This window comes from Hevea brasiliensis, chromosome 4 (assembly GCF_030052815.1).
Source record: "Hevea brasiliensis isolate MT/VB/25A 57/8 chromosome 4, ASM3005281v1, whole genome shotgun sequence".
Lineage (NCBI taxonomy): Eukaryota > Viridiplantae > Streptophyta > Magnoliopsida > Malpighiales > Euphorbiaceae > Hevea > Hevea brasiliensis.
This window is the reverse complement of record NC_079496.1, coordinates 65615660-65642848: the sequence shown is the minus strand read 5'-3', so window position 1 is coordinate 65642848 and position 27189 is coordinate 65615660. Positions and strand designations below refer to the sequence as shown.

Genomic DNA, 27189 nt, shown 5'->3' with positions numbered 1-27189 from the left:
TGGTGAAGTGAGAGAGAGAGGAAGCCAGCTGGTTTAGTGAGGAAGATGAGAGCAATTTTCTTTTTTTTATGTTATTTATGTCTTTAATTAGCTATTTGACTTAGTCCAAATTTTTAGGAAAAATTAAATTAATTTTGACATCATAATTGATGTCATCACATGATGCAATAAAACTTTTTCAATTTCTTCTTTTTTTTCTTTTATTTATTTTTCTTTAGTTCTTTAATTTAATTCTCGATCCCAAACTTTTCGTTTATTTAATTTTATTGGACAGTTAGGTCAGGAGTCAGCTCTAACGGTGAATTAACCAAATTACCCATCGCCAGTTCGATCCGGTTTGCAAGTAATTCTATATTTCTTCTAGATCCCTGACCTAATTATTTGACCTGCTTAATAATTCTTTTCTGATTTTCTCTTTTCCACTGTGTTCACAATAGTCCTAAGGACTGCGGCGTCACATTTTTTGGTTCGAAATTTGAGTTTAGACTGACCTCGCAGTCATTTCCCGAGAAGGACATCCATCGCTGTAACTCCCAGCTCATTTAACTTCTTGTGTTCTGTTTTTCTTATTTATACTTAACTATTTGGAAATTACTAATTATTTGCGTTCACGGCTTATCTAGGTGTCTTAGGTGTGGTTCTAATTCCCTTAATTGTCCGGACTGACACCGATCACCGGAACAGTGAAATATACCAGGCTATGCAAATAGGGGTGTTACATAGAATGATTGGTTTGGATAGGTTGGCATACTAATAGGGTTCCGATTACAATACTGCCTATAGCTTCGTGCCATTTCATGATTTATGGCATTTCGTGCAATTTTGTGAAATTATGGCCTATGGCCATTTTGCTATGTTTAACACCCTTGGCTTTATGCCCGATGATTAATATGGCTTGTTAGCCATTCTGTTGCACACCTGGCAGACACTATATGACCAATAGTGTGACGGCCCAAGGTACTTAGTACCCAGTGCCAGTTTACCCGTTTATCCAATCTAGTCAACTGGTATAGGTTACTTGGGCAACCAAAGTAAGTCTTAATAATTTATTACCAAATAATGAATATAAAAAGTACTAAATTAATAATATTACTAATAATTACCAAAATTTCAGTCTACACGAAATAAAAACCTAATTTCTATATATTTATTTATTTACTTTATTTATATTTTCTATTGGCACCACTAAGCTGTATTGCTTAGCACGTCGCTTTTTGCCATGCGTAGATACTAGAGATATAGAGCGAGAGGCCAGTAGACGACTGGGAATCAGAGTCCAGATTTGCATTGTGTCCAGTGTCACTACATCTGCAATGCATTTTGGTAGGACCCACTAGGCCTGATAGTAGTTTTGTGGTTTGTAATTAGACTTTCATTTTGTAATGTAAATTGTAAATTCATGTAATTATTGTAAATATTGTATATTAATGAAATTTATTATTTCTTTGTAAATATGAGTATTTATTTGTTTATGCATGGAATGAATGAAGATTTGAGTTTGAAATATTGAGATGAGAATTGAGATTGAGAAAAGTTGCACATATTTGAAATTGCTATTGAGATTTTTAACAGGTGAAAATTGACAAATTATGAATAAATTAGGAAAAACTCTATCGGTTTCTTCATAAATTAGACCTAATTTAATAAAATTAAATGTGATTATTAGGAAATGTTGTAAGATACGTTAAGACACTCCAGCTCCAAGTGTGATATGCCCCGCTCAGCTACACTGTAGACGAGTACGAGATATCACAATATATGCTAAAAAAATCTTAAATATTATGGTAATATTCAAGAAGAAATAATAATAATAATAATAATAATAATAATAATAATAATAATAATAATATTATTATTATTATTATTATTATTATTATTATTATTATTTCTTAATTTATGATTTATATTTTGTTTTTTTTTTTAAATTAATTTTTTTATATACTTCACAGCAGTTTCAAACCTTCATTGTTTAATTTTCCTATATAATATTTTACATTTTTAAAATAACATTTATTTTTTATATAAATTATTGAAAAGTTATACGGTTAATGTTATATCTCTTTATTCTAGTCTTTGGATTTTCAAACTCTATATCCTTTGTAAAAATGTTTATATTTTAAAGTATAGTATATAATTATGCACACAATAAAAAATATTTGAAAAACTGTTTATTATTATATACATAAATATAATGGATTTCAAAAATAAAACATAATAAATAATTAAAAAATAATTATATAAATTTAAAAAATATAAAATAATTAAATTATCTATATAAGCAAGTAAAAAAGTAAGAGATTTTAATAAATCATATACTCAGTATTCAAGAGAAATAAAAAATAAATTTATTTTCTAGTATTAATAAATAAATTATTTAATAGTAACTAATTTAAATACCATTTTATTTTAAATTTTGATAAATAATTTGTGTTATATTTTAAATTAATTTATGTATACCAATCAAAGGATAAAAAAAAATAAAAATGTTACAACTTTAAAATTGAATTTTAAAGTAATCAATATTTATACTAAGTAGATATTATTTATCAAATCATTAAGTCATGTAGATTACAAAATATGATATATGGCAAGTTTTTAAATGCATTAGTAAGCTAAATAACTTAATTTTATGATGTCATTTTTATGCTTTAGTTTATATATATATATATATATACTCAACTTGGAATATTATTTAATTTCAATTTGTTATGAAAATATCACTGAAATTCAATTTTATTTTAAAAAGTCACCTTTATCTATTATAAGAAGTCCATCGGTTGTTAAAAGGAAAATTATATTTTTAGCCCTTTCTCTTTGCTCTTTTTTCATTTTTATTCCTTCTTTATTTCATTAATCAAAATAAAAATTAATTTTATAATATAAAATTTGATATATTAAAATTTCATAGCACAATAAATAGAAAAAAAATTATATTTTCTTATAATGTAAAAAATAATTTTATCATACGACAAACTAATAAAATAAATTATTGACACTATTTATTATTTTAAATTATAAATTAGTGAACTAAAAATAATATATTTTTTTTACCATTCTACGAATTCAACTCTTAATTAAAGTAGAGGTCTAATTTAATAATTATTCATTATTTTATATTAATACAATATAATTTAACTTAATAAAATAACTAACTTTAGTAGATAAATGTTTTTTATTCGAATCAAAATTAAAAAGAAACATTAAAATTTAAATTTAAATATCACTTTGATTTTTTTATTTTAGTTAAAAAAAAAAAAAAAAAACTTGAATCCTATCTTCTAAAAATAGAATGTTGTGATAAACTATAAACTTAGACTATCCTTCGGATTGGTCCATTGAACACTCTAACTTGGCTAAAAATTTGGTCCTGAATGCTAGTGTTACATCCAAAATGTCCAAAGCCTATTGGTGTTGAATCCAAGTTCATTCGTCAACGCTCCTCTCTAATCGCCAAAAATAGCCCAGTATATATATATATTCATTAATTGAGGCCTCTGTTACGAGAAAAACAAAAAATCACTTCACCAATTTGTATTTTGAATAGCGAATGGTGCCAATTTTTTTTATATGCAAGTTGAATAATAAAATTATTTCTTGTATCACAAGAAAATATACAAAACTTTTTTTTTGTTTGTTATGCTATAAAAATTTAATGTATCAAACTTTATATTATAAAATTAATTTTTATTTTGATAAAAAAATAGAAAAAATATAGAAATGAAAAAAGAGCAAAGAGTAAAAAAAAATAAAAATGTAATTTTATTTTAGTAATAGGTTAACTTATTATAATGGTGACTTTTCTTTCAATAAAAATTAAAATTGATTAATAATTTTATAATAAATTAAAATTTAGTGACTGAAATAAACTTTCTTCAAAATTAAGTGACCATGTATTTAATTTAGTCCTCTTTTCGAAGATTGTTGCTTGTTTTGCAATTACGCCAAGACATTGTATACTCCTTGCCTTGAATTTAATATTTGGCATGCATTTTTTTTTTTTTTTTTAGCTTCATTTTATTGATGAAATTTGATGAATACACTTTAAATATGTCAGATATTAGGGAGTTGTCTCTTACCGTGTTTGTTGATGTTTATCAATTGAAAATTAAGATCAAAGGAAAATTGAGTGTAATATCAACTTTGCCCTTGTCCTTTTTTGAACGATTTGAAGAAAATCCACTTTATTTTTTTTTTTTTTTGTAAGAAAAGATGATAAAATTAAGAAAATTTATAGTGAAAATTTGAAAATTAAATGAAATATTTATTAAAAAAAATAAAGAATGAGGTATTTAAATAGTAAGAAAATGGCTAGAATTCAGAAAATTATTGATAAGTTTGAAAATAATGATTTGCTTTGTATTTATAGGCAAATTTTATATTTTTACTTTTTAAAAATATTTCCAAATGTAGTTATTGGATGAGACTATTATGACATATATCATTTATTATTTATTTTAGGAAAAATTATAATTTTTTATCACGTGATTTGACGCATTTTGTCAAGACCTAATATTAAATTTGTAATAAAAAGGTATCATAAACTTTAACTACGTTAACAAAGAGGAAAAGTTATCTATATACCGTAAAAGTTATGGTGAATTATAATTTAATTCATAAAAATTAGTGAAATCTTTAAATTAGTTTATATTTTTAAAATTCATTTATTTAGCATTTTACAATTTAAAATAAACCTACAAATTAGTCTGTTGATTCAATTTTCTATTCAATTTACTATTAATTATACTAAAAATATCAAAATAATATTATAAATTTATAATATAAATTTTATTATAAAATAATTTCCATATTTTATAATATTTATTATTTTAATTATAATATTATCATTTTATTTTAACAATATTCCTGATATATCATATATTTGAACTAAAAAAATTTAGTTGAAAATTTTATTATTATATTATATTATTTTATAATTAGAAAAAAATAAAAAAAAATATGGACACTTCATGTTTATGTACATTTAGGCAGACACAAATCTATAAATTTATTAGAATATTAACTAATAAATAAATAAATTTTAAAAATATAAAGATTAATATATAAATTTTATTAAATTTTAAAGATTAAATTATAATTTGTGATAAAGGCAATTGAAAGCTTATGATAATTTTTTGTGCAAAAGTTAACTTCATAACCTAAAAATGCACAAAACCACAGTACAATTTTTTTTTAATTTCCTTTTTATTTAAAAAACTAAAAATATTGCTAGAATTGCAATTTCGTAAATATTGCCAAACCGTTCCTGACAATGGTCAATGCACCTGTGGAGTGCGCAGGCTAAATTAGGCAATTTATTTTTTTTTATTTTTAATTCAGATTGAACTAGATCAAACTATTGGATTAAACTGTCAATTCCAATTCAATCCATTTAAAGTGAAGATCAAGCTCAACCAGAAATGCCGATTTTAAGTAGGTTCAGAACCATGCAGTCACTGATCAACGGTTCCACGGTTCCAAGCCCATGGCTATGATTATGTATTCAGATTGAAAACGGTGCAGTTTCAAAGTCCATAAGGGAGATCGGTATGTCCAGTCTAGCGGTCATTCTTTCATAATACTTCACATGTGATCAAAGGGACACTCTTGAGAACTTTCTTGGAGTCAGCTTTGTGCGCAAAACGATATGCTGGAAATGAAATTTTCTCTACCTGCAAGTCTTTTTATGCTTTCCACGAGCTTTGTAGAGCTTTCTTGACCATCCAGGAACTATGGGCTTTATCTGCTAGTAACTTTCTTACCAGGATAAGAGACTGCAAATGGTCTGAATCAGTTTTGACCTATAACGCGGGCTCTTTACAGTCCAAGTTGGTGGCTTTTTGAATCAGATCATTCAGATTTTTTCGCTAATTCTCTTGGTGGGGTAAGATTTTGTAACTGAAATAATTCTGGGAAGGAATATTTATGGTTTCACCGAGAAGCCACTTATGAAGATAGGGAAGAGTAGGGCTTATGGGGCGGCAATACTACTATAAAAAGCGAAAGGCAACACTCACGTGACAAGATATGCGCGAGGGAGGCGAGGACTTTTTTATAGTGAATCGCCACAACATATATATTTAATATAAAAATTATCATACTTTTGACTAATTTAATAATTAACTAACATATTGACAAAAAAATATTATTTACATTATATTTAATATAAAATAAATAGAAAGTATAAAATAATAAGATTATAAAAAATAAAATTTAAATAAAGATTAATTAACTTTATTTTATTAAGATTTAAAAAAAAAAATAGAGAAGAAGAAAGGAGGAAGAGAGAAGAGGGAAGAAATAGGAGAAAAATAAACTTTAAAAAATAAAAATAGGCATTACTTTAAAAGATTCAATGTATACCTCACCTTCCTTAGCTAGCTAAGTATTTGATTTAAATCGAATTGAATCATCAAAATCGAATTAGCTAAATTATTATATTTATAAAATTAAATCAAATCAAAGTAAATGAAAAATTAAATTAAATTAAATCACTATATTTCTACTCAATTTGAACCGATCAATTTTTAAATTTAAATAAATTTTTTAATTTAAACTTGATTTTCAAATTATTTGATTTGATCTTTACCTTTTTTTTAAACCTAATAACCATTAATCAATAAAATTAAATAATTTATATATATATAATTACATATAATTTATAAATTTTCTATAAAAATAAATTAATTTAAAAATTAATAAAATAATTCAATTTAATTTAATTCAACTAATTTTTTCTCTTTAAAATCGAATCGAATCAAAATAATTAAAAGTCTTAAAATATAAAATCAAATTATCTTAAAAATCAAATCAAATTATCAAACTAAGCAATTCAATTTTACTTATTCAATTCAAACAGAATAATGCTCACCCCTGCCCTTAGGCCCCTTAGAACAGGGACACACCTTGCCCTAGCAAAGTGAGGCGCCTTTGACAAGGCTGGACGGTGGGCACCACATCATTGTTTTTCTCTTGGGTTCATAGACATGATGAATTTGGATGGGGGAGATATATAACAAAAACCATGTTTCAACTTGAACGATGAAATTAATTCTGATATCACCAAAATAAATAATGAGCAATTCTAAGTTACAATGTTGACCAGAAAAGGCGTAATGAAAAAATTCAGCACCAGCGCGTCTAGGCAAACTCAATATCTATATCCTAACAGACTTTTGATGAATTAACATAAGAAAAAGAAACAATAAAGAAGCAGAATCTGATGTTTGTTACACGCTAAAGAATGGCCCTCGTCTACCTCACTTTCTCACAAACAATACAACATACAGGATTGGTTCTCCGAAGGATCCAAGCAATGACAATTATGATGAGGATCCACTTGCAGTCCATGTGAATTCTGTTAAATCCAGCTATGTATATCATGGCCACTAATTGATCTAAAATGCCATTCGACCAGCAAGCCTGCTTTCCAGTATCCTTCTGTCAATGGCTGCATCGATTGAACTCATCTGAAAACATGCACCAACCAACAGAAAGGATCAACATATGAACTGTGGATATAAATAAATCGGTTGACAAACCAGATATTTGAAAGCTTGGTCCGATGCAAAAGATACCAAACTTCGCGAAAGAAGCTGACCTGGGCCAAGTCTGAATTCACTGTTCAACGATAAAAATAAATTGAAATGATGCTACGAATGAGCAAAAAATCTGTTGGGTATCATCTTGTTTCCACCCAAACCCCCACACTTCGAAGTCAAAGCATAGGGCAAGTAAATAACACAAATTCAAATTTCAAATCAGTAAATACATACACTCATTAACTGTGAATGATGCAAGGATGGAGAATCCATGAGTTGTTTCCAGCAAGCTTGTCAAAATAGTAATTACAAACTACCAGCAGAAATAAACATGCACACCCCTTGAATCTTCAGACAACCACACATTGGGTGGCATTGCTATGCAAACAATATAATTGCAGTGTAAAATGACCAGCATGCCCTCAATCAATGAGATTGAAATTCAGAAGATATATACTCAAAGGCACACATCTTATCCTAACTGGGGGGTTCTAGATAAAGAAAAATTATCCCAGAAATTCATACAGTAAATACCTCTCTAAATAGGTAACATTGAATAAACAACTGTATCTGAAAGCACAAGCATAAAGCCTACCCATCTGGTTAGATGTGCAAACCAACTCCAAATATTAAAGAGGTAGTCGTAACTTACCTGGCTAGTTTCATCATGCACCTGATACCTTGCTAAGGACATTCTTCTTTCCTCCTGTAAATATTTGAAGGCATTAGCATGTATAACAACTGAAAATATTCAATAATACAAGAAAAAAAATGCCATTCCTAATGCAGAATCAACTTACCATGGACATTGCCTCATCATCCCAAACTAAATAGACCTCATTAACAGCTGGTTGGGTCGTAGGACCTTTGTTAGCAATCACAGGAGGTGGTCCAATAGAAGGACCGCCTGTATTTGGACCAGAGGCATACGAATGTGAATTGGCTAATGTCCCACCTGCAGCAAATACACACATAATAATATTAAGGATCAATGTGCTTAGAAAAAAAATATCAGGTGCAAAATTCCGAATAAGAGCAATGGCACAACAGATAATCCCGTGATAGTAGAATGCTACTCCAGAGCATTCACTAAAAAAAGTTACTACATTGTTTCGTGTAGTGAAAGTTTATTTCAATTACATCCCAGTTCCAGAAGTTTGAGAATTGTTAAATAAAAAAATGAACCAGAATTCAATTGGCAGAGAATCCATTCTGGAAAAATCTATTTTAAAATCAATAAATAAGGGACAAGTAACCAAACCTAGAATACTTGTATGGTGGCTATTTGTCAGAGAACTGTTAGCTCCTGAATGCACACCCACAGAACCTTTAACTTCTGCAGGGGAGCTTGATGGAATATTTGATGAAGGTAAAGGAGCAGAAAATGGTGAACTTTGAGGCAAATTATTGTTAACAACAGGAAATAATGGTTGTGATACAGGAATGGGTGTTGCAGATGAAGGCAGTCCAGGAGGAGCCACTTGTGCAGGTTGGAGTGCAGGAGCTGTAGATGAGGGCAGAGGGGGCCTTGCATTTTGCACTGGGAACAATGGCTGCTGTGCATATCCAACTGGAGCAGGAGGTGGAATTGAAACTGCAGGAGGTTGTGGGAACCATGGCTGTGGACGAGAAGGAACTGGCCAGCCAGCAGGAGGGACGGGGACAGCAGAATTGTAACTATAGACAAAACAAATGAGAAGCTGAATCACATAATCCCTTAAAAAAAAAAACAAAAGAAAAAAAAAGAAGAGAAGAGAGAGAGACGACATGAGATATCAAGCTTTCCTAATTATTCCTACAAAATGCTGCCATGAACAGACAAATAAAGGTGGTGTTTGTGTATTTTTAAGTCCTTGAAACTGAAGTGTTTTATTTTGTTGCCCTCATCACATCCAATGAAGGCAACCAGTCAGTTGTAAATTAAGATGGAAATCAGAAATCCACAAGAAACATTATAGATGACTCAGAGCAGAAAATAGTCCGGAAAATTATGGTCGAAAATTCAGGCACCCATGATTGCAGCTAAAGTATCAAGAATTTCAGGAAAGAACATAAATGCAAATGTAATAATATGGTGATGTTGCATTAATCCATGGGATTGGGACCTTAAATAATTCAATGTATACAATTGTTTCCACTAAATAATCTACCATGAATATCTAGGTATACAAATCATTTAATCCAAACCAACTCATACCTCGTAGAACAATCCCAGGGCCTATGGGACCTCCTGAAACCTGCTCATTTCAGGCAGGGACAAACATAAAGCCTAAATAACCCATAAGATTATCTAACCAAGTTAGATTATTTTTCAATGTCAATAATGAATGACAAGAAGCTTTCTAAGCATAGCTCAACTGTATATAAGTGTGTACATGTTTCAATTGTGCTGAGATCTGACAGGAACATCAAGCCTTATTCATATTTGGGTTTAGCTAGAGTTGAGGTAGCCTGTTTATGCTTGGCGTTGCTTGAATATAAGGGATAGGGACCTACGACTTGTTGAATGAGCCACCACCTAGAGCTATCATTTTTCAGATAACATGGCTGGTAGCTCCTGCAAATATTTATCTGCATCCCTAATGCTGATTAATTCTTGATCATTTTGTTAAGAAACAGGCTAAGAAGGTGGGCTCACCAGGGGATCAAACAAGCCCAGGAGCACTCAGGGTGTATTTTCGAAAGAATAAAGGAATGGCAGAATCTGGAAACAGAGAGCTAGAAGAAATATGGGCGGAGGAGCCAAGTTGGTTGGAGAAAATCACGGAAAGAATGCCACCCATGGATTCTCCTCGTAAAAAATCACAGAAGCTGCAATAAAGATGATACAAAAAGGAACCAAGAAAAAAAAGGGAGAGGCATGTGATGAACTTCAATCAATCAATGGCATCATTGCTTGGGCAGGAGTTATCATTGTTGCTGAAATTCTGTTTCTTACTTTATTTTACTTGTATTGAATGAGTGAATTGAGAAGCCTCCATTATTGCTCTGTCAAAGGAGAATGAACCATTGTATTGCTGTTACTATGAAAATTCAATACAAAATCCTCTTTTGCACTTGTCTCTGTTTTATTTAAGTTTCACTTTTATATGCATATGATTACATTGCATGAAAATTTTAGATATATTACTATAACTATACTTTTCAAACAAATATCTTCTGTTATATTTTCTAATGCAAAAAACTTAGAACATAATATTTATTTTTTTTTTTTTCCTAATCAATTGAGATTTAAACTAAACAATTAGGAGTGCTTTTAATTCTCAACTAAAGATTTTAAAAAAAATCATTTTCTTGTCATTTCCTTCTCCAATCACAATCATGAGATTCTGAGATTTAAAAGACAACAGTACTATCAATAATTATGATGGAGAAAACACCAATTCAAATTGAATGGATTCAAAATGCTGTTACTGCATGTATCAGGATTAACAATTCTCCCTATTCATCCATTAAATAATATTTAAGTATTTGAAAAGTCTGTTTGAGAGAGTTAAACAAAACTTTTAAGGGCAAAAACAAGAATGGCCCAGCCCTGAATCAAACTGAAGCTCATTGTGAATTCAAGATCAAGCATGAGCACAGTTTAATAATGATCAAGCTAAGCTCAGGGCCACCCTAGGCCTGCCTTAGGTGAGGCCATTGGCAGGTCATTTCTTCTTTTCTATCAACATGCTGGACTTGCTACTTGATGTTGCACAATATGGTGTGATCAACACAAAGCCTTTGTATAGATGGGGGTTCTCTGCTGAATAGTTAAGCTTAAGTGTGTGTCTGTGTGTATCTGATAAAACATTAATAATTGCAAAATTTAACCCAAAAAAAATCATCATTACAAAATAACCTACAGCACATAGTGTTTATTTATTAATTATTTACCTGCTTATTGTAGACAAACTAGAACCCCCTCCATATGGCAACTGAAAGCTCATATACTTAAATCAAATTGTGAAGTCCTTGTTTGACAGGTAACAAGTTCACTATGTATAATATTCAAAAATACAAGGCAAACATGTTTAAACCAAACCAGAACATATTTGAGAAGATTCAAAATTTGATGGCCGCTAGCATCAGAGTAGCAAAACATCACATAATAAAGTGTTATGCCATGCACAGTTAAAATTTAAAAAATATATATATATATAAAAAAACTTGCAACAACGATGCACCATTGCTATGTGAGGCATCCCTATCACTGTAACTAAAACTTTACAACAAGCAGATACACTGCGTGCATTCAATGATTCAAATGTTGATTGGAAATTGTTCATCCAAAATACTAGTGACTATGATCAATGCTTGCAAATGATAAAATTTAAGCCCAAAAGTAATGGCAATCTTCTAATTCTAGCAAAGAGAACAGAAGTATGAAAACATACATTGGCTGTATTGCACCTAAAGTTTGTGGAGGATATCCAACACCCAATGATCCTGGCACTACACCAACAAGCGGAACAGATGGAACATCCACTTTGGCAACTTTTGATGGAGCCTCTTCTTCTGCAAGAAAGTTAATATTTGTCAGAAAGGATAACTTGCTATGCACAATATATTCAAACTTATAGTAAAGCATAAATGCACATGAATTCCACTATGAGGGAAATATAATAAATACAGGTTATAAAAGCATTACTCACTAGTTTTCAGCTCCAAGCAAGATAATAGGTTCATATAAAATAGGGCATGAAATTTTATCTAATGATCCTTCTTTATAGCTTCAATTAAGACAAAAATTCCACTAAGGTAAGAAAAATGTAAAGCCCTCAAATGACTACACAGATGGAAAAAGATACCACAACCATATGATAAATGCAAAACACATCATGCAATTAAGGTGTGCAGCTCAAATAAGGGTAGCATGTCAACATTAAACAACTCACTGACCAAGGCCAGATTTTATTTTATTAACTATGATCTCGCAATAGTCTTAACTAGATGAATCAAAACAAACTAATGTAGAAAAAGGTCAGCTATCTGAATCAAATCAATCCAAATTAAATTAATAAACAAATAAGATTTTTTTTTTTTTTTTAATTTCAAAGGTTACAATCACATACATCAATCAAAATCATGCCATTGTCAACTCAACTAAATGCAACCCTAGCCTAAATGACTAGTCAGCTAAGATAAACCCTTCTATTCAACACTACCTATCATTTAGGTAGGGGAAAGTACTTTGATAGTGAAGGCAATGAAATTACAAGAAACACCGGATAAATCATAACAATAGCAAGAGTTCCCTCCTTCATTTTCAGAATTATCTTACCCATATATTCACCTATCACATGGGTCAATTATAGTTCCACCTCATTCCTGGGGAAAAAAAAAATTCTAACTTATAGAGTATTCAAGCCATAACCCCTTTAAATGAACTGATAATATCAATTTACATAATTGTTTGCAGAGCAAATGAGCAAGTGCCTAAACAAGGCCAAGCTAATGCATAAACTGATTCCATTTAACTTCTCAAACTCAAACAGATTGAGCAAGAAAAATTACAAATGAATATTGTGTTCGTGACCAAGTCTTCCAATCTTCCAAAAATGACTCAAACCTAAACCACATGAAAAAAGAAAAAAATTGCAGCCATAAAAGACAACCTAACTAGTTTGACCATTGATTTTACCATGTTGATTTCTCTCTCAAGCAAGTCTTGTTTAGGCACATTTGCTATCAATTGTGTTTCCTGTGTTTGGAGGTTGTTTTCTAAAACTGCAAATTTGTATTTTGGAAAATAGGTAAAAACCACAACTTGTCGTAGCAACCTATTTTCCTCTTCAAAAACCTCGAGTAACAAAAAAAAATGTTCAAACAATATAATTTTGTTTAACCATTAGACAACAAAAACCAAAAACAACTACCATGCTAAATGGGCCCTCACTGACTTTGTTGTGCTTGATGTTACCTTGCTCTCAATTTAATCATTTACAGTATAAAAATAAACTCAGCAAGCTATAACAGTGCCTGCCTCAGCTAGCATATGCCTCAGCTTTATGACATCAAAAAATGCCAACTTGACTAAAGTGTGCATATGCACAGATTAGGATAAGACTCTTGCATGAAATTAAAAGCCTGGGAGCACCTCAAAGATACCTCTAAAACACAAGACAATGACATCACCTGCCACTAAACATTTAACTTAGGTAAGTGTGAAGCAAAATCAATAGTATCAGCCAGACTTTTCCAACTTCTTGGCTGGCTAACAAAGTCCAAGTTAAGATGCATACACCTATAAGGGAGGGTGAAAAGTATACGTCTGGAGGCACCTAAAAGACACCTTTTAAAGCATGGGTCAATGGCAACACTAGATAGTTGCTCTCAGAAGCATGAACCCAAATCAAAGTAAAAGGAACCAGAATTTTCCAAACCACTTAGCTTGCTTATAAAGTCGACAAACCAAGTCTAGATCATAGTTCAGCCATCCAAAATCAAACAATCATCAATCTAGCTCAGTTTGCCTCAGCCACAGCACCCTAAATTGAAGCTACAGAGGAAGTTGCAAAGAGAATGTTCTCCTCATAAAACTTTAAAGTTCCATTCCATATATGATTACATTCTCTGTTTTTTTTTTTTTCTTAAAGCGCAATATCCCCTAAAAATACATCCAACATTTCCCCAAATCCACTTATAAGATTTATCCACCAATATAGTAATCAAATCACCAAATCTTTATCCTTTGTACAATTCATTAGATTTGAATCTAGTGGGGCCAGCCTGATGTCACCCAGGTGTTGCTTAAGGCAACAAATGTTGAAGATCCAAACAAAGTCACACTTGAGGTGCAAATCTGATTCCACATCAGTTTTCCAGAATCTTTAGAAAAGACAGCTAAAAATCCATTACCTTAGGGGTTACAAATAAAAACCAGAAACAAGAAAAGTAAGGAAAATATCACCAACTCCCAATGTTATTCTATAAAAATGTCAACCACCAAAACCACTGTTAACATAAGCTTTACATATTACTAAATCTCAATAGGAGGAGCTCCAGGTGTCCCACTTTAATTCACTAGGACAAAAAAAAAAAAAAAAAAAAAAAAAAAACCCAATATCACAAAGGTGGAAAACAGCATATGACAATCCCATTAAGCTAACAAAACTCATGTAAAACAAATTCGTTCAGATGCAAATTAAACCCCTAATTCAAAATAAATTACCATTCTGACCCTGACTCAAATAAAAATGTCTAAAACCAGGAATTTACACTTGAATTGTTCAGGTTGTTTGAATTCTTTCCAATATAACCATTTTTTAAATGTATGGCTAGCTTAAAGGTGGCGTGAAAAGCCATCCATTTAAAGCCTTTTGAGGATTCAGAAACACAGTGTGACACAAATAAAATAAACCAAAGAAGAAGGATCTTAATTTTATCTGATGAGACTTTTTGTATAAATCATTTTGCTTATCTATATTTTGCAAATAGCCTTTATAGAGGGAAGTCTTATAAGTGTATAATTTTAGCATACATATTTGAATGTTGGTATTAATGTAGTCTTCCTTTGATCATCATAAAAATATTTAAAAAAAAAAAAGTATTGAAATTCAATCATCTGCCTTTTAGGTGCAAAAACTGATCTCTGTTTGTATTGCCTCACACCCACACGCTACCCCAAGTAGATTGCAGAAACTGAATGGTTTAGAAATTGCCCACCAATCTTATTCAGTCATTCAGTTATTTATAATGCAAGAACTACAGAAGGTAAAACTTATGCTGTTAAAGAATAACTAGCTAAAAAGAATAAAGGTCAATTTGCCCCCTAAAATTGAGGGCCAGGGACAACAAAACCAAATTGTAAATTTGGGTCAATTAAACCCAGAAGTTGGCAAACTAGGCCAAATAAAACCAAATCGTGGCTGGTAAATAACATGCGCAGAAATAAATAATAAATTGAGGAAAGAATTTAAAATTGTTTCTTTAAGCTAAAGAGAATAAAATAACAATAAAACCTAACTGCATTTTACCAAATTTGCCTTACAAGAACCAAAAAATGAGTAATCACTGCTTTTATTCAGCTATTCTTTGAAGAAATTAGAGGAAGAAAAGAAGATGTTACAGATATCCATATGCAGAACAAACTGTTTTAGATCTTCACATTTCGCTGCTATTACCCATCACTTGGCTTCTCAATCTATCTTCAGTTCACTCTCTCTTCTCATTCCGTTGCTACCCTTTCCAACTGCATCCCTTCTCGTATTCATATATATATATATATATATATCCCCTAGTGTCTTAAATTCATCAACTTCAAGTTGTTTTTTAAACCCCTCTATCCTCTCTCTATTTCCAGTCAAAATTTCAAAATTCAAATTCCCATGTTCCAATCACTGAAACATACCCTCTAAAGCAAAACCCCTATCTCTGCTTCTTGACCCAAAGAAAACCTTCAAATCTTGGTCTTGGCATAGATCAAGATGGATATACTCTTCTCTCATATCCAAGCAAACCTTCTCCCCAATGATCCTTTACAACAATCTGGTGCTCTCCAATCTCTCTGGCAGTCCGTTGCTGGCCATGGCATTTCCATCATCGCCAAGACCACCATTGAAGAGATCATTTCTGCACCAGCCTCAGCCATCTGTAAGAAGCTCTCTTTTCACTTGATTCAATCCATGCGTCTTTCGATCTATTGATGCATTTGAGTTTCTTCTACTTTTTCACAATTGTGCAGAGAAGGGATAGAGTTCTAAGTAAATTTTGGGGTTTTCTTTTCTCGCTTTTTGTGTTTTTCCTTCTCTGTAACAGGCATAAAACCTAAAGCTTTTCTCCCATCTGCATTCCTGCCCTTTGTTAACACAACCACAGAGAGAGAGAGAGAGAGAGAGAGAGAGAGAGAGAGAGAGAGATTCAAAAAAATATATATATTAGTCCTCTCTGTGTGGTCATTTTTTTACTAACATTGTAAATCATTCACTGGCTTTCTCAGCATGTGTTATTCATCAAGGCCAACTTTGGGTTTATTTAGCCGAGTTCACCAACTTATGGGTTTAATTGATCCTAATTTACAGTTTTGGGTCTATTTTTCCCTGCCAGCCAATTTCAAGGGGCAAACCCAAGGACCCCAACTTGACTAAGCTCAAGCAAACACTTATTTCAAACTATTTGGCATGGCTATGTGAAGCCTTCTCCTTCATTCCACTCTCTCCATGCCCAATTGTTAGAGAACAAATAACTATAATTCTATATATCCAGTTTACAAAGAGAGAGAGGTTGGAATTCAAAAAGCTCATTTAAACTGTAGAACGAGGATAGGACAATACTGTCAAAAGTAGAAGCTGACCCTGAACCTACATAAATGCGTTTACTGTCATCAAATTATACCTACTTACATTCCAAAACCAATCGATCAATCCATGAGAATCTTACCCTTACCAAAAATATATCCTCAAACAATGGACAAATAAATAGACAAGAGTTTGACTTCTATGTTAACTTCAAAATATAAAGGCGAAAAAAAAAATGACATTAACTTGCTTATACAGACTAATACTAAGCTAACTCATAAGTTTAGAAGAGTCTTGGAGATTGGAGTTCCACAATTCACGTCACATTCTCTTGACCTTGCAGCAATCCATGAATTTGAATGGTAAACCAAAGATTAACAAAGAAATAAAGAAAGCAGGGATAAAAAGTTTATATATTGATAACTCGTGATACGGGGGGTATCTAAGTAATGGACACGTGGATGAGATGCTGTTAAAGGAGATAAGGAAGCTCTAGTACTTCTAGAGCATGTATGACTACTTCTGAGTGCTTCTATAGGGTATATACGACTGCTTTTGTGTATCGTGGTTTGGGATAAGGAGAAATTTAATTGATCAGAGGTGTGCTAGCTAACGGGTATAGGACCCAACTAGTTCCCTAGCCAGACAGTAAGAGTTAGAAAACTAAAATGGACTCCTACTATGGTACTCAGATGAAGGAAGGAAGGAAGGAAGGAAGGGTAAAGGATAAAATAAAGGTTTTTTCTAAGTTAAACTACCTAAAATGGTTGGTGTCTATTTATACAATAGGAGAGTCAATAATGAATGAACACCTGTAAAGACACACCAAGTGGACTATCTCAATCATCGAAATTTGCACACGAGGTCTAATTGTATTATTTTAAGGTGATAACGACTTTGACACAGTGTTGTTAAAGGCACTCCAAGGCACTAGGCAAGGTGACCTTTTAGCACCTCACCTAGATTGCATGAGGCGAGCACCCCAGAGAGAAAGGCGCCAGGCAAAAAGTGACAGAGGCAGCAACTTTTTCATGTAAGGTTTACTTCTTTTTTTCTAAATTTGTTTTTTACAAAACAAAAGATTAAAAGGTAATTTCTTCATGTAACACTTTTCATCATCGGGGATTACAACAAATTAGGAACTAAATCTGCACTAATAGCTTAATGTTCTCCTAAGACTTACGCAATCACACTAATTTAGGCTAGTTGTAAATAACAAAAAGAAATTTTTTTTTTCTTTTTTCAAGTTACACCAAGAAGACCTAACTAAACAATGGGGGAAAAAAACTAATCAGGGATTACAACAAATTAGGAACTAAATCAGGGATTATACAGCTAAAAAGGGATTACAACAAATTAAGATATAAATCAAGGATTGTACAGCTAAGTAAATGTACAGCTCGTGAATTCTAAGTCAACTCTTCCTCAGATAAAGAATAAAAATAAATAGAAAAGATTTTAGAGATTCAAATGATACATATTTGACATGCTCCATTTTTAGCTATAATACAAGATCTGATTAAGCTAGAATATTCTTTCCAGATATGTAAATTTTCTTGTCCCATATAAATCTTATCGATTAAAGAGTTTTCAATGCCTTTTTCATCAAACACCAACTCTAAACCCTAATAAAGTGGAGTTAATTAATCTTTCTTTGAATTTTATTTCCATTCTATAACCTTATTATTTTTAGCTTTCTATTTCTCTTACATTACATATAGTGCACTGCAACTGCAAATAATATTTTTTTTCCTTTTAAGTTAAAAGTATGATTTTAATGTTATAGGCTATATTGCCTCACTTCAAAAAGGCTCTCATCTCGCCTCTCACCTAAGGTCATAGGGCACCCTATCACCTTAACATCGCCTTTCGCCTTAATAACATTGCTCTGACATTTCTGAGATGATGAAGACAAGTGATATCAAGGTGGGTTTACAAAACAATTAGACTAAATAGACCTATTTATAAAGGGTAATAGACCAATTGACTTTTTTATCGTGGATAACCATCAAAAAATAGGTTAGAAGAGGATATGAACTATTTCAAAATGGAATAAAAAAAAAAATCTCTTAATTATACGCTATAAAGTTGTACAACTGAGGATAAATAAATATAATTACCCTAGGAAAGGAAATACAATGTCATATTGATTATTGTAATTAATTTAAAGTATCTCATCTTGAATGTATTTACATTGTAAGGGTACCCCTATAAACTAAATGAGACTTTTACCTGAGTTCTTAAGAAGAGTACTTAATGGTATTCGGTAAAATCATAATGGAGTGAAATTGTTTTCTTGTATTAGAGGTCGAAGCCAAGTATACAACCTCTCTTTTCTTTAGTCAGGAATAGTTCAGGCCAAAGTAGTCAGATAAGGGAAATATTATATTAAATAGCTAATCACAGGAGTATATTACTCCTTTTGTACAGGGACACGTATTAGTAAGAGCTCAGCTAGTCTCTGCTAAACTATATTGTATCTCATATATAAACTCAACTCTCTAATTCTACCAATGACCACACATCTCTCAAGGGAAAGCATAGGAACAATGGCAAATCACTCAAACAAATTAAACTCGAATGATGCTCAACTCTACACAACAATTCACACACATAATATATATATATATATATATATATATATATATATATATATATATATATATATATATATATATAAACTAACTAAAAGCAACACATGTCAAGTTCCTTACCTTCTTCTCCATAGTGTGCAGCCAAGATATCAGGTGGGATCCCTTGCATTCCATATATTTCAATATCAGTTGATTCTCTTCCAGGTTTTGCATTGGGAACCCTAAAAAAAGTCATCAACCCAAGAAGACCAGTGAAATTGAAACATTAATTAAACATATAAGGCAAAAACAAAGTTATGAAAAATAGGGGAAAAAAAGGGTAAAAAGTGAAAGAAAAAATAAACCACAAAAATGGGTTGTTCACTCATTGTAAAAATTTTCAGTTTGTAAGATACCTTTCCAACATATTTTAAGAGAATGTGAAACAACAGCACTAAATTGATCCAACAGCAATGGTAAACTGGAATCGGATGCTCTCGAAAGAAAGATTAAATCTTTCAGCAATTATCCTATGAACACTAGAGCCTCGAGAACGAAAGTATACACAGAATCTAGGCATTATCAATTCCAAATTTTGTAAGCAATTTGACCACAAAACCCACTGTGTTCCTGGATAATCCTCATATGATTTATAGTCCCTGAAAATTTTGTTAAAACGCAAATAGCAGCCTATTCCCCTAAAGTGTTTGTTAGCAAAAAAAATTTTCAGCTTCTGAACCAAACAGAGCATTAATTTTGCAATAAAAAAAATCCCAAGTCAAACCGACGAAATTTAAATCACATTCTCTATCAAAAATTATAGAATTAGATTAAGAGATTGATAGAGAAGTACTTGGTGACGCTCTCTTTGTGAACCTGGAGGACATGGATGGCCATTCCACCAGCAGTGGAGAGCTTCTTGTGACAGACATGGCACTTGAAGTGCTTGGCCTTTTGATGCTGAACTAGAATCTTCTCGTCATCAAATTCCCGATCGCAGTAATAGCACCACACTTTTGAAGATACTCTCTTCTTCTTCTTTCCCATTTTTTTCTATCTCTTCTCTTATTCTGTCCCTCAAGCGAGCTCAAAATCTCTTTTCTTCTTCTTCTTCTTCTACTTCTTGGATGTCTCTGAACTCGGAAATTGTTGGATTAGGGTTTCTGTTTTCTGATCTGTTAGAGTTGATTGATGATGACGGCAATTGTGTTGAGGAATCCCAAAACCCGGTTGCCATGTCATCTTTTATAATGGTAAGCTCGTGGGTCCCATCCTCGTAAATAGTAATGGAAATTTCTTCGCCCTTTTTTTTTTTTCCTTGAAAAATAATAGTTTCATTAATAAAGTTTTGGGCACACAAATGAGCTCAGAGTCCTTTCAACCAGTAAAGAGTAAAGCCCCAAATCCCATCTCATATTAACATACAACGGGCCTATGATAAAAAAAAAAAAAAGGTTCCTAGTTTCAATAAAAAGACCAAAAAACAATGAAGAGTACTTTAGTGACATAAAAAATTAGGATATTCATCTTTTTCTACTTTAAAATAATTGTATTCTAATTTATTTATAAAATATAATTTAAAATTATTAATTTTTGATATTTATGAATTTATTAAACACACAAGATAATTTTATCCTTCAATAAATAATAAAAGTTTGATTCTTTTTATAACTATTCATTCTGATGTATGAATACCTATCCAAACTACTTTTTTGTCTGAATATAGATAATTTGTCACTTTTATTAACTGTTGCACTAGACTGACATAAGTTTATTTAATAAGAGAAAAAAGTGAAGTATTTTCTTGCTTTTAATAGTTTCACAAAATGATTTGCACATAGTTTAATGCTAATATTATAATCTTAAGAATTGATAATGACACGAAATATATTAATAGTGTTTTTCATACTTATTTGGATTCAAATGATATAATACATCAAACTAGTTATATCAAGACTAGTGAACAAAATGGAGTGTCTGAAAAAAAAAAAAAAAAAAAAAAGAGAGACATTTATTGGAGGTGGCTCGATCTCTTATGTTTACTATGAATCTACTCACACCTTATTGGGGGGATGCAGTTCTTCCTGCAATATATCTTATCAATAGAATGTCTCTAAGAACATTGAACTTTAAGAGCTCTTTAGAAGTTTAACAAGGCCATAATTCCTATACTATTCCTCTAAAAATTTTTGGATGTGTTTGTTTTATCCACAAAATAAATATTGGGAAGTTAGAATCTAGAGCTCTTAAATGTGTGTTTATAGATTATTCTGATACTCAAAAGGGCTATAAATGTTATCATCCTCCTACTAGGAAATATTTCATCAATATGGAAATTACCTTTAGAAAATCTGAGTCATATTTCCCTGTCAAGTCACCTCTTCAGGGGGAGTATAAGGAGAAAAAAGAAGAGGTGTTTTTTCATAACTAGGTTATCATAACTGGTTCTGTCAGACCATCCAACCCATAAATTTGACTTCACTGCCTTTTTAACCACCAAAACAACGTAGTCTTGTCTTTAGCCCTTCATAGAAATTGTAGAGGTGGTTCTTAAGGTTCAATTAGGCCTGGATTTACTTTATTTGGACATCTGGAGCTCCATATATAAAATAAGTACCAAAACTAGTCATGACACGTCAAGTGTGGGCTTTTGTAATAGATTTATAGCTAATTTTGACAACCTTGGAGACTGATTTAGGCTTTGGTCCCTCTTTGTCATTTCTAGTGCTCTGACTTAGCTTTTCAATGAATTAAACAATAATGGATTTGAAGACCCACAACTTTAGAAACACCTAAAAAATACAACAAATACAAAATTAATGTAAATGCTAAAAAATTCTTAATTTAACACAATCATTCCAACAACTCTCTAAAAATATGCCTAATTGATAATTATACTTTAATCAACTGAATTGGACATAAAAATACACTAGAAACACTAAATTTAATGGGAGTAAAAATATTAATTATGTATTTATCAATTACTTATTGTTTATGTGGATGATATAGTAGTGACAAGAGATGATGATGAAGAAATTGCAAATCTGAAGCAACATCTAGCACAAGAGTTTGAGATTAAGGACTTGGGAAAATTGAGGTACTTTTTTAGAATAGAGATTACCATATCAAATAAAGGGATCTTTATTTCTCAGAGGAAGTACATATTAGATCTTTGGGAAGAAACATGTATGTTGGGTTATAAATCGATAGAGTCTCCCATTGAGGCAAATCATAGATTGCAATCTAGAGTTGGGGAGTCAATGGATTTAGGGAGATAGCAAAGATTAGTTGGCATATTGATTTATCTTTTACACACTAGACTAGTTATAGCCTTTGCAGTAAGTCTGGTGAGTCAATATATGCATGATCCTCATGAATCTCATTTAGAAGTTTTTCGCATTTTAAGATATCTGAAATCTGCCTCTTAGAAATGATTTCTTTTCTCAAAGCATGGACATCTTTAAATAAAGGTTTTTATAGATGCAGATTGGGTTAGATCTTTTTATGATAGGAGGTCAACAATGGTATTTTACTTTTGTTGGTGATAACCTGGTCACTTAGAGAAGTAAGAAATAAAGTGTGACCGCTATATCTAGTGTATAAACTGAATATAGAGCCATTGGTCAAGGTATCTGTGAATTGTTGTGATTACAAAAGTTAATGAAAGAACTGAAATATCAGAAACTAATAGTTTATACTTATTTTTGAAGGAACGGAAGCGTGAAAAACACAAGTTTATACCATTGAATTCAAAAATTTTCACCTAGGGTCACATGCATCATGCAAGATTTATTTTTATCTATTTGATTTCAATGATAAACAACATATTAAAACTCTTTTAATATGTTTTTGGATCTGTATTTGCCATTTAAAATTTTAAAATTAATCAGATTAATTTTAGAACCCTAGATTAAATCAAGAATGATTACACTAACCTCTTGATGCACTGCAGCGTGTCTGCGCCTTTGAGATTCGTCTTTAGGACACCAGATATTGTCCCTCTAGCTTGTCTACACCAAGAACACCTATGGCAGCCCTTGAACAGCTTCTAAAGCTTTTTCTATTAATTAGAAATTCAAGTTTTGCCTTTTAAGAGATTAGAGATGTAAACAGGATACTAGAAACAATTTCTAGTGTTCTTAATTCAAGAGATTGATGGCTAATCTCTTTGAATTGATGAGAGATGAAGAAGAATAGATGAAAAACCTCAAAGTGGCGTGACAAAGGAGAGGAGTGGCTGCTGGTTATTTTTCTTTTCATAACCACACTTAAATAGCTAGGTTAACACATTAAACCCTTGCCACATGTCACCATTTGATTAGCTCTATGTTTAAGTGACCCAATCACATTGTGCCAAGTGTCAAACCTATATTTAATCTTGATTTTAATCATCTTACATGATTAAAAAAAAAAAAACATTTGGCAAGCTTATGTGTAATCCCATGTGTCACCAACTCATGGTGCCACGTGTCACACTGTGAAATGACCAAAATGCCCCTGTGTCATAATTTTGAGTTCTTAACCCAAAATAATTATTTTTCTTCTTCTGATTAATTTATATCAAATATAAATTAATTAATTAATCTCTATTAATTAATTTCTCATTAATTAAATTCATATTTAAATACTTTAAATATAAATTTAATTTATACTACACATCCAATAATCTAGATTTGGTTTCAAGTCATGCTAGGGACTTTGCAATTTAATTGCAAACCAAACCTATTTAATTAATCAATTAAACTCTTTAATTAATTAATTAAATCATATTTAAATTGGTGATAACTTGTGTATGTGTGTGACTTACTAGGCTCATCACTAATTGGTAATGAGACATGATATCAACTCTTAATATCATCAGAACTCTTTCTTACCATAAATGATTTCTCTAAATCATTTTATGCACCTCATAGACCATGGTTAACACCTAGCATAGCATGCCATGGCCACCCAATTAGTAATAAGGTTTACCTTAAATGAACCTATAATCATATGTTACCATGCACTAGAATCTCTCTGTTACAAAATCCCAACTCAAGCTGGAGTCATGGTTTATGTCAAACTCCATTTGCTATGAATATTATGTTCTCTTTTAATTTCAGTTCTTGATTAAAAAGATTTTCTCATCAGAAACTCTTTTCTAAATAAATCTATCTGTCCTGGCCAGGAGGTTGAAACATCAAGAACAATTAAATGAACATAGGATTTTATCTCTATTTACTTAGAGGAACAGATTCCATCTTGATCAACACCTACCTCCATATATAACTAGTAGGAGCCAACACATGCCCATAGACCCATACATAGTACAAGTATGAAAAGCAGTATCAAACTCAAACTACCTATATACAAGATAACTGTGCTATCTCAGGTCTAAAGATTATATGCACTGATATGATTTATGACAAAACATTGACAAGAGTAAACTCCATGTGCTTGTCATAAGTGTCACTGGTTCGGCCTACTTATCATTTATAAGTGCCTATCATGTTTGTTATATGGCATGAGACTCACTATTCTATCTTATTTATATCTCATATAAATAACTTGGGAACAAACATGAATACAATCTTTCTGGATAAGTCATGTCCTTATTATGAAGTATCCTCGATTGTGAACCTATTTATGATACTTTGTGCTAGAAATATTGTCACTCATATTCTTAACAACTTAAGAATAATATTTCTAACAAAATATCAATGGACCTTTTCTATTACACATAAATATATTATGTAAACAGAAAAGTTGAAATGTCTTTTATTAATAAAAATATGTACAAGATACATACTAAATGATATGCTCTAGGGCATACTACTAACAATCTTCCACTAGCACTAGAGCCATTCATTACAATATCTTAGACCTATCTTCTCAAGATGTCGGTCTAACTGAGTCTGTGACATAGGCTTAGTGAATGGATTAGCTGGATTTTCAGCTGATGCTATTTTCTGTATGGCTATATCGCCTTGCCCAACTATATATCTGATAATGTGGCAGCGCCTTTCTATGTGTTTGGATTTCTGATGAGACCTTGGTTCCTTAGCCTGTATGACTGCTCCATTATTGTCACAGTGTAGTGGAACTGCTGACTCAATGGAAGGAACTACTGTAAGTTCTGTCACGAACTTCTTTATCCAAACAGCTTCCTTTGCAAAGATCTGCAAAGCAATATGCTCACCTCTATAGTGGAATCTGCAATGCGTTTCTATTTGGAACTCTTCCAACCGATCGCACCCCATTACAAATGAACACATATCCAGAGGTAGACTTTCTATCATCGATATCGATTGGAAATCGTAATCGTGATAACCATCCAATTGCAAGTCTCCACTCCATAAATCAAGAATAAATCCTTAGTTCTTCTCAAGTACTTAAGGATATTCTTGATACTATCCAATGTTCCAAACTGGATTGGATTGATACCGCTAGTCAAACTAACGAGATATGCGATATCCTACTAGTACACAACATTGTATACGTTAAACTTCCAATAGCCGAAGCATATAGAATCCTGGCCATCTTATCTCTTTCTTCAGGTGTCTTTGGAGACATCTCTTTAGAAAGGTAGATACCATGTCTCACTGGTAACAATACTCTCTTGGAATCAAGCACGTTAAACCTCTTTAACACCTTTTCCAAGTATAGACTTTGGGATAAACCAATTATTCTTTTCACTCTATCTCTATAGATGCGAATCCCTAGAATATAGGTTGCCTCCCCTAAGTCTTTCATGGAGAATGTATTTGACAACCATACCTTTATAGTCGTCAACATACCTGTGTCATTACCCATCAACAGTATGTCATTCACATATAAGACAAGGAAAATGATAGCACTGTCACTAACCTTCTTATATACACATGGCTTATCCTCATTTTTGATAAAACCAAAGGATTTAATGGCTTCATCAAAACGAATGTTCCAACTCCTCGAAGCTTGTTTCAACCCATAAATGGATCGCTTTAGCTTGCATACCTTGGAACCATCTTGGGATTCAAAACCCCTAGGTTGTTCCATGAAAATGTTTTCTTCAATGTATCCATTGAGAAAAGTCGCTTTGACATCCATCCGCCAAATCTCATAATCATAGTATGCACTATTGCTAATAAAATCCTAATTGATTTAAGGATGGCAACAAAGCAGAAAGTCTCCTCATAGTCGATTCCTTGCCTTTGGCGAAACCCTTTCGCTACTAGCCTTGCCTTATAGGTCTCTACCTTTCCATCAGAACCAATTTTCTTCTTGAAAACCCATTTGTTCCCTATAGGTACAATACCTTCAGATGGGTCAACAAGATCCCAAACTTGATTCTTATACATGGAATCAATTTCGGATTTCATAGCATCAATCCATTTTGAAGAGTCTATATCTGATATAGCTTCTTCATAGGTAAGTGGATCATCTCCATGATCTACTTCTTCATGAGTAGACAACTCTTGTTCTTCTTCATGAAGAAAACCATATCTCACTGGTGGGTGAGATACCCTGGTTGTTCTACGAGGAACAGCTGTAGATGTTTCATCAACGGGTATAGGTTGACTAGATGGATCTATATCCATCTGATCTGTTGGTTGGTCAGAATTCTCCAATTCTAACTCTATTTGCCTTTCTTTGCCTCCTTCTTGAACAAACTATTGTTCAAGAAATGTGGCATCTCTACTTATCACAAACTTTTGTGAAGTAGGCAAATAAAAATAATATCCAAAACTATCTTTTGGATATCCAACAAATCGACCTTTTTCTGATCTGGTCTTCAATTTATCGTTGTTCACTTTTTGATATAAGTCGAAAACCCCAAATCTTAACATGCTTAAGACTTGGTTTTCTTCCATGCCATATCTCATAAGGTGTGGAAGA

At 31.8% G+C, this 27189-nt stretch overlaps 1 protein-coding gene across 5 annotated transcripts; it reads right to left on the bottom strand.

The window, feature by feature from the left end:
* Positions 1–7024: 7024 nt before the first annotated feature.
* Positions 7025–20562, bottom strand: LOC110646663 (protein SUPPRESSOR OF FRI 4). 5 transcript variants are annotated; one of them, XM_058145714.1, is made up of 8 exons: positions 20186–20561; positions 19474–19574; positions 11918–12038; positions 8800–9215; positions 8339–8493; positions 8191–8244; positions 7598–7617; positions 7025–7466 (listed from the first exon to the last, which is right to left on the bottom strand). In XM_058145714.1, the coding sequence occupies exons 1-7, from the start codon at positions 20377–20379 to the stop codon at positions 7615–7617; spliced, it is 1044 nt and encodes a 347-aa protein (XP_058001697.1). In that variant the 5' UTR covers positions 20380–20561; the 3' UTR covers positions 7025–7466; positions 7598–7614. The 5 variants fall into 5 exon arrangements, 4 of the variants coding, with proteins under 4 accessions (XP_058001697.1, XP_021655872.1, XP_021655871.1 ...); XR_009148257.1 differs by having other exon boundaries at positions 7598–8244; positions 20186–20562; XM_021800180.2 differs by having other exon boundaries at positions 7025–7617.
* Between the last annotated feature and the right edge of the window lie 6627 nt (positions 20563–27189).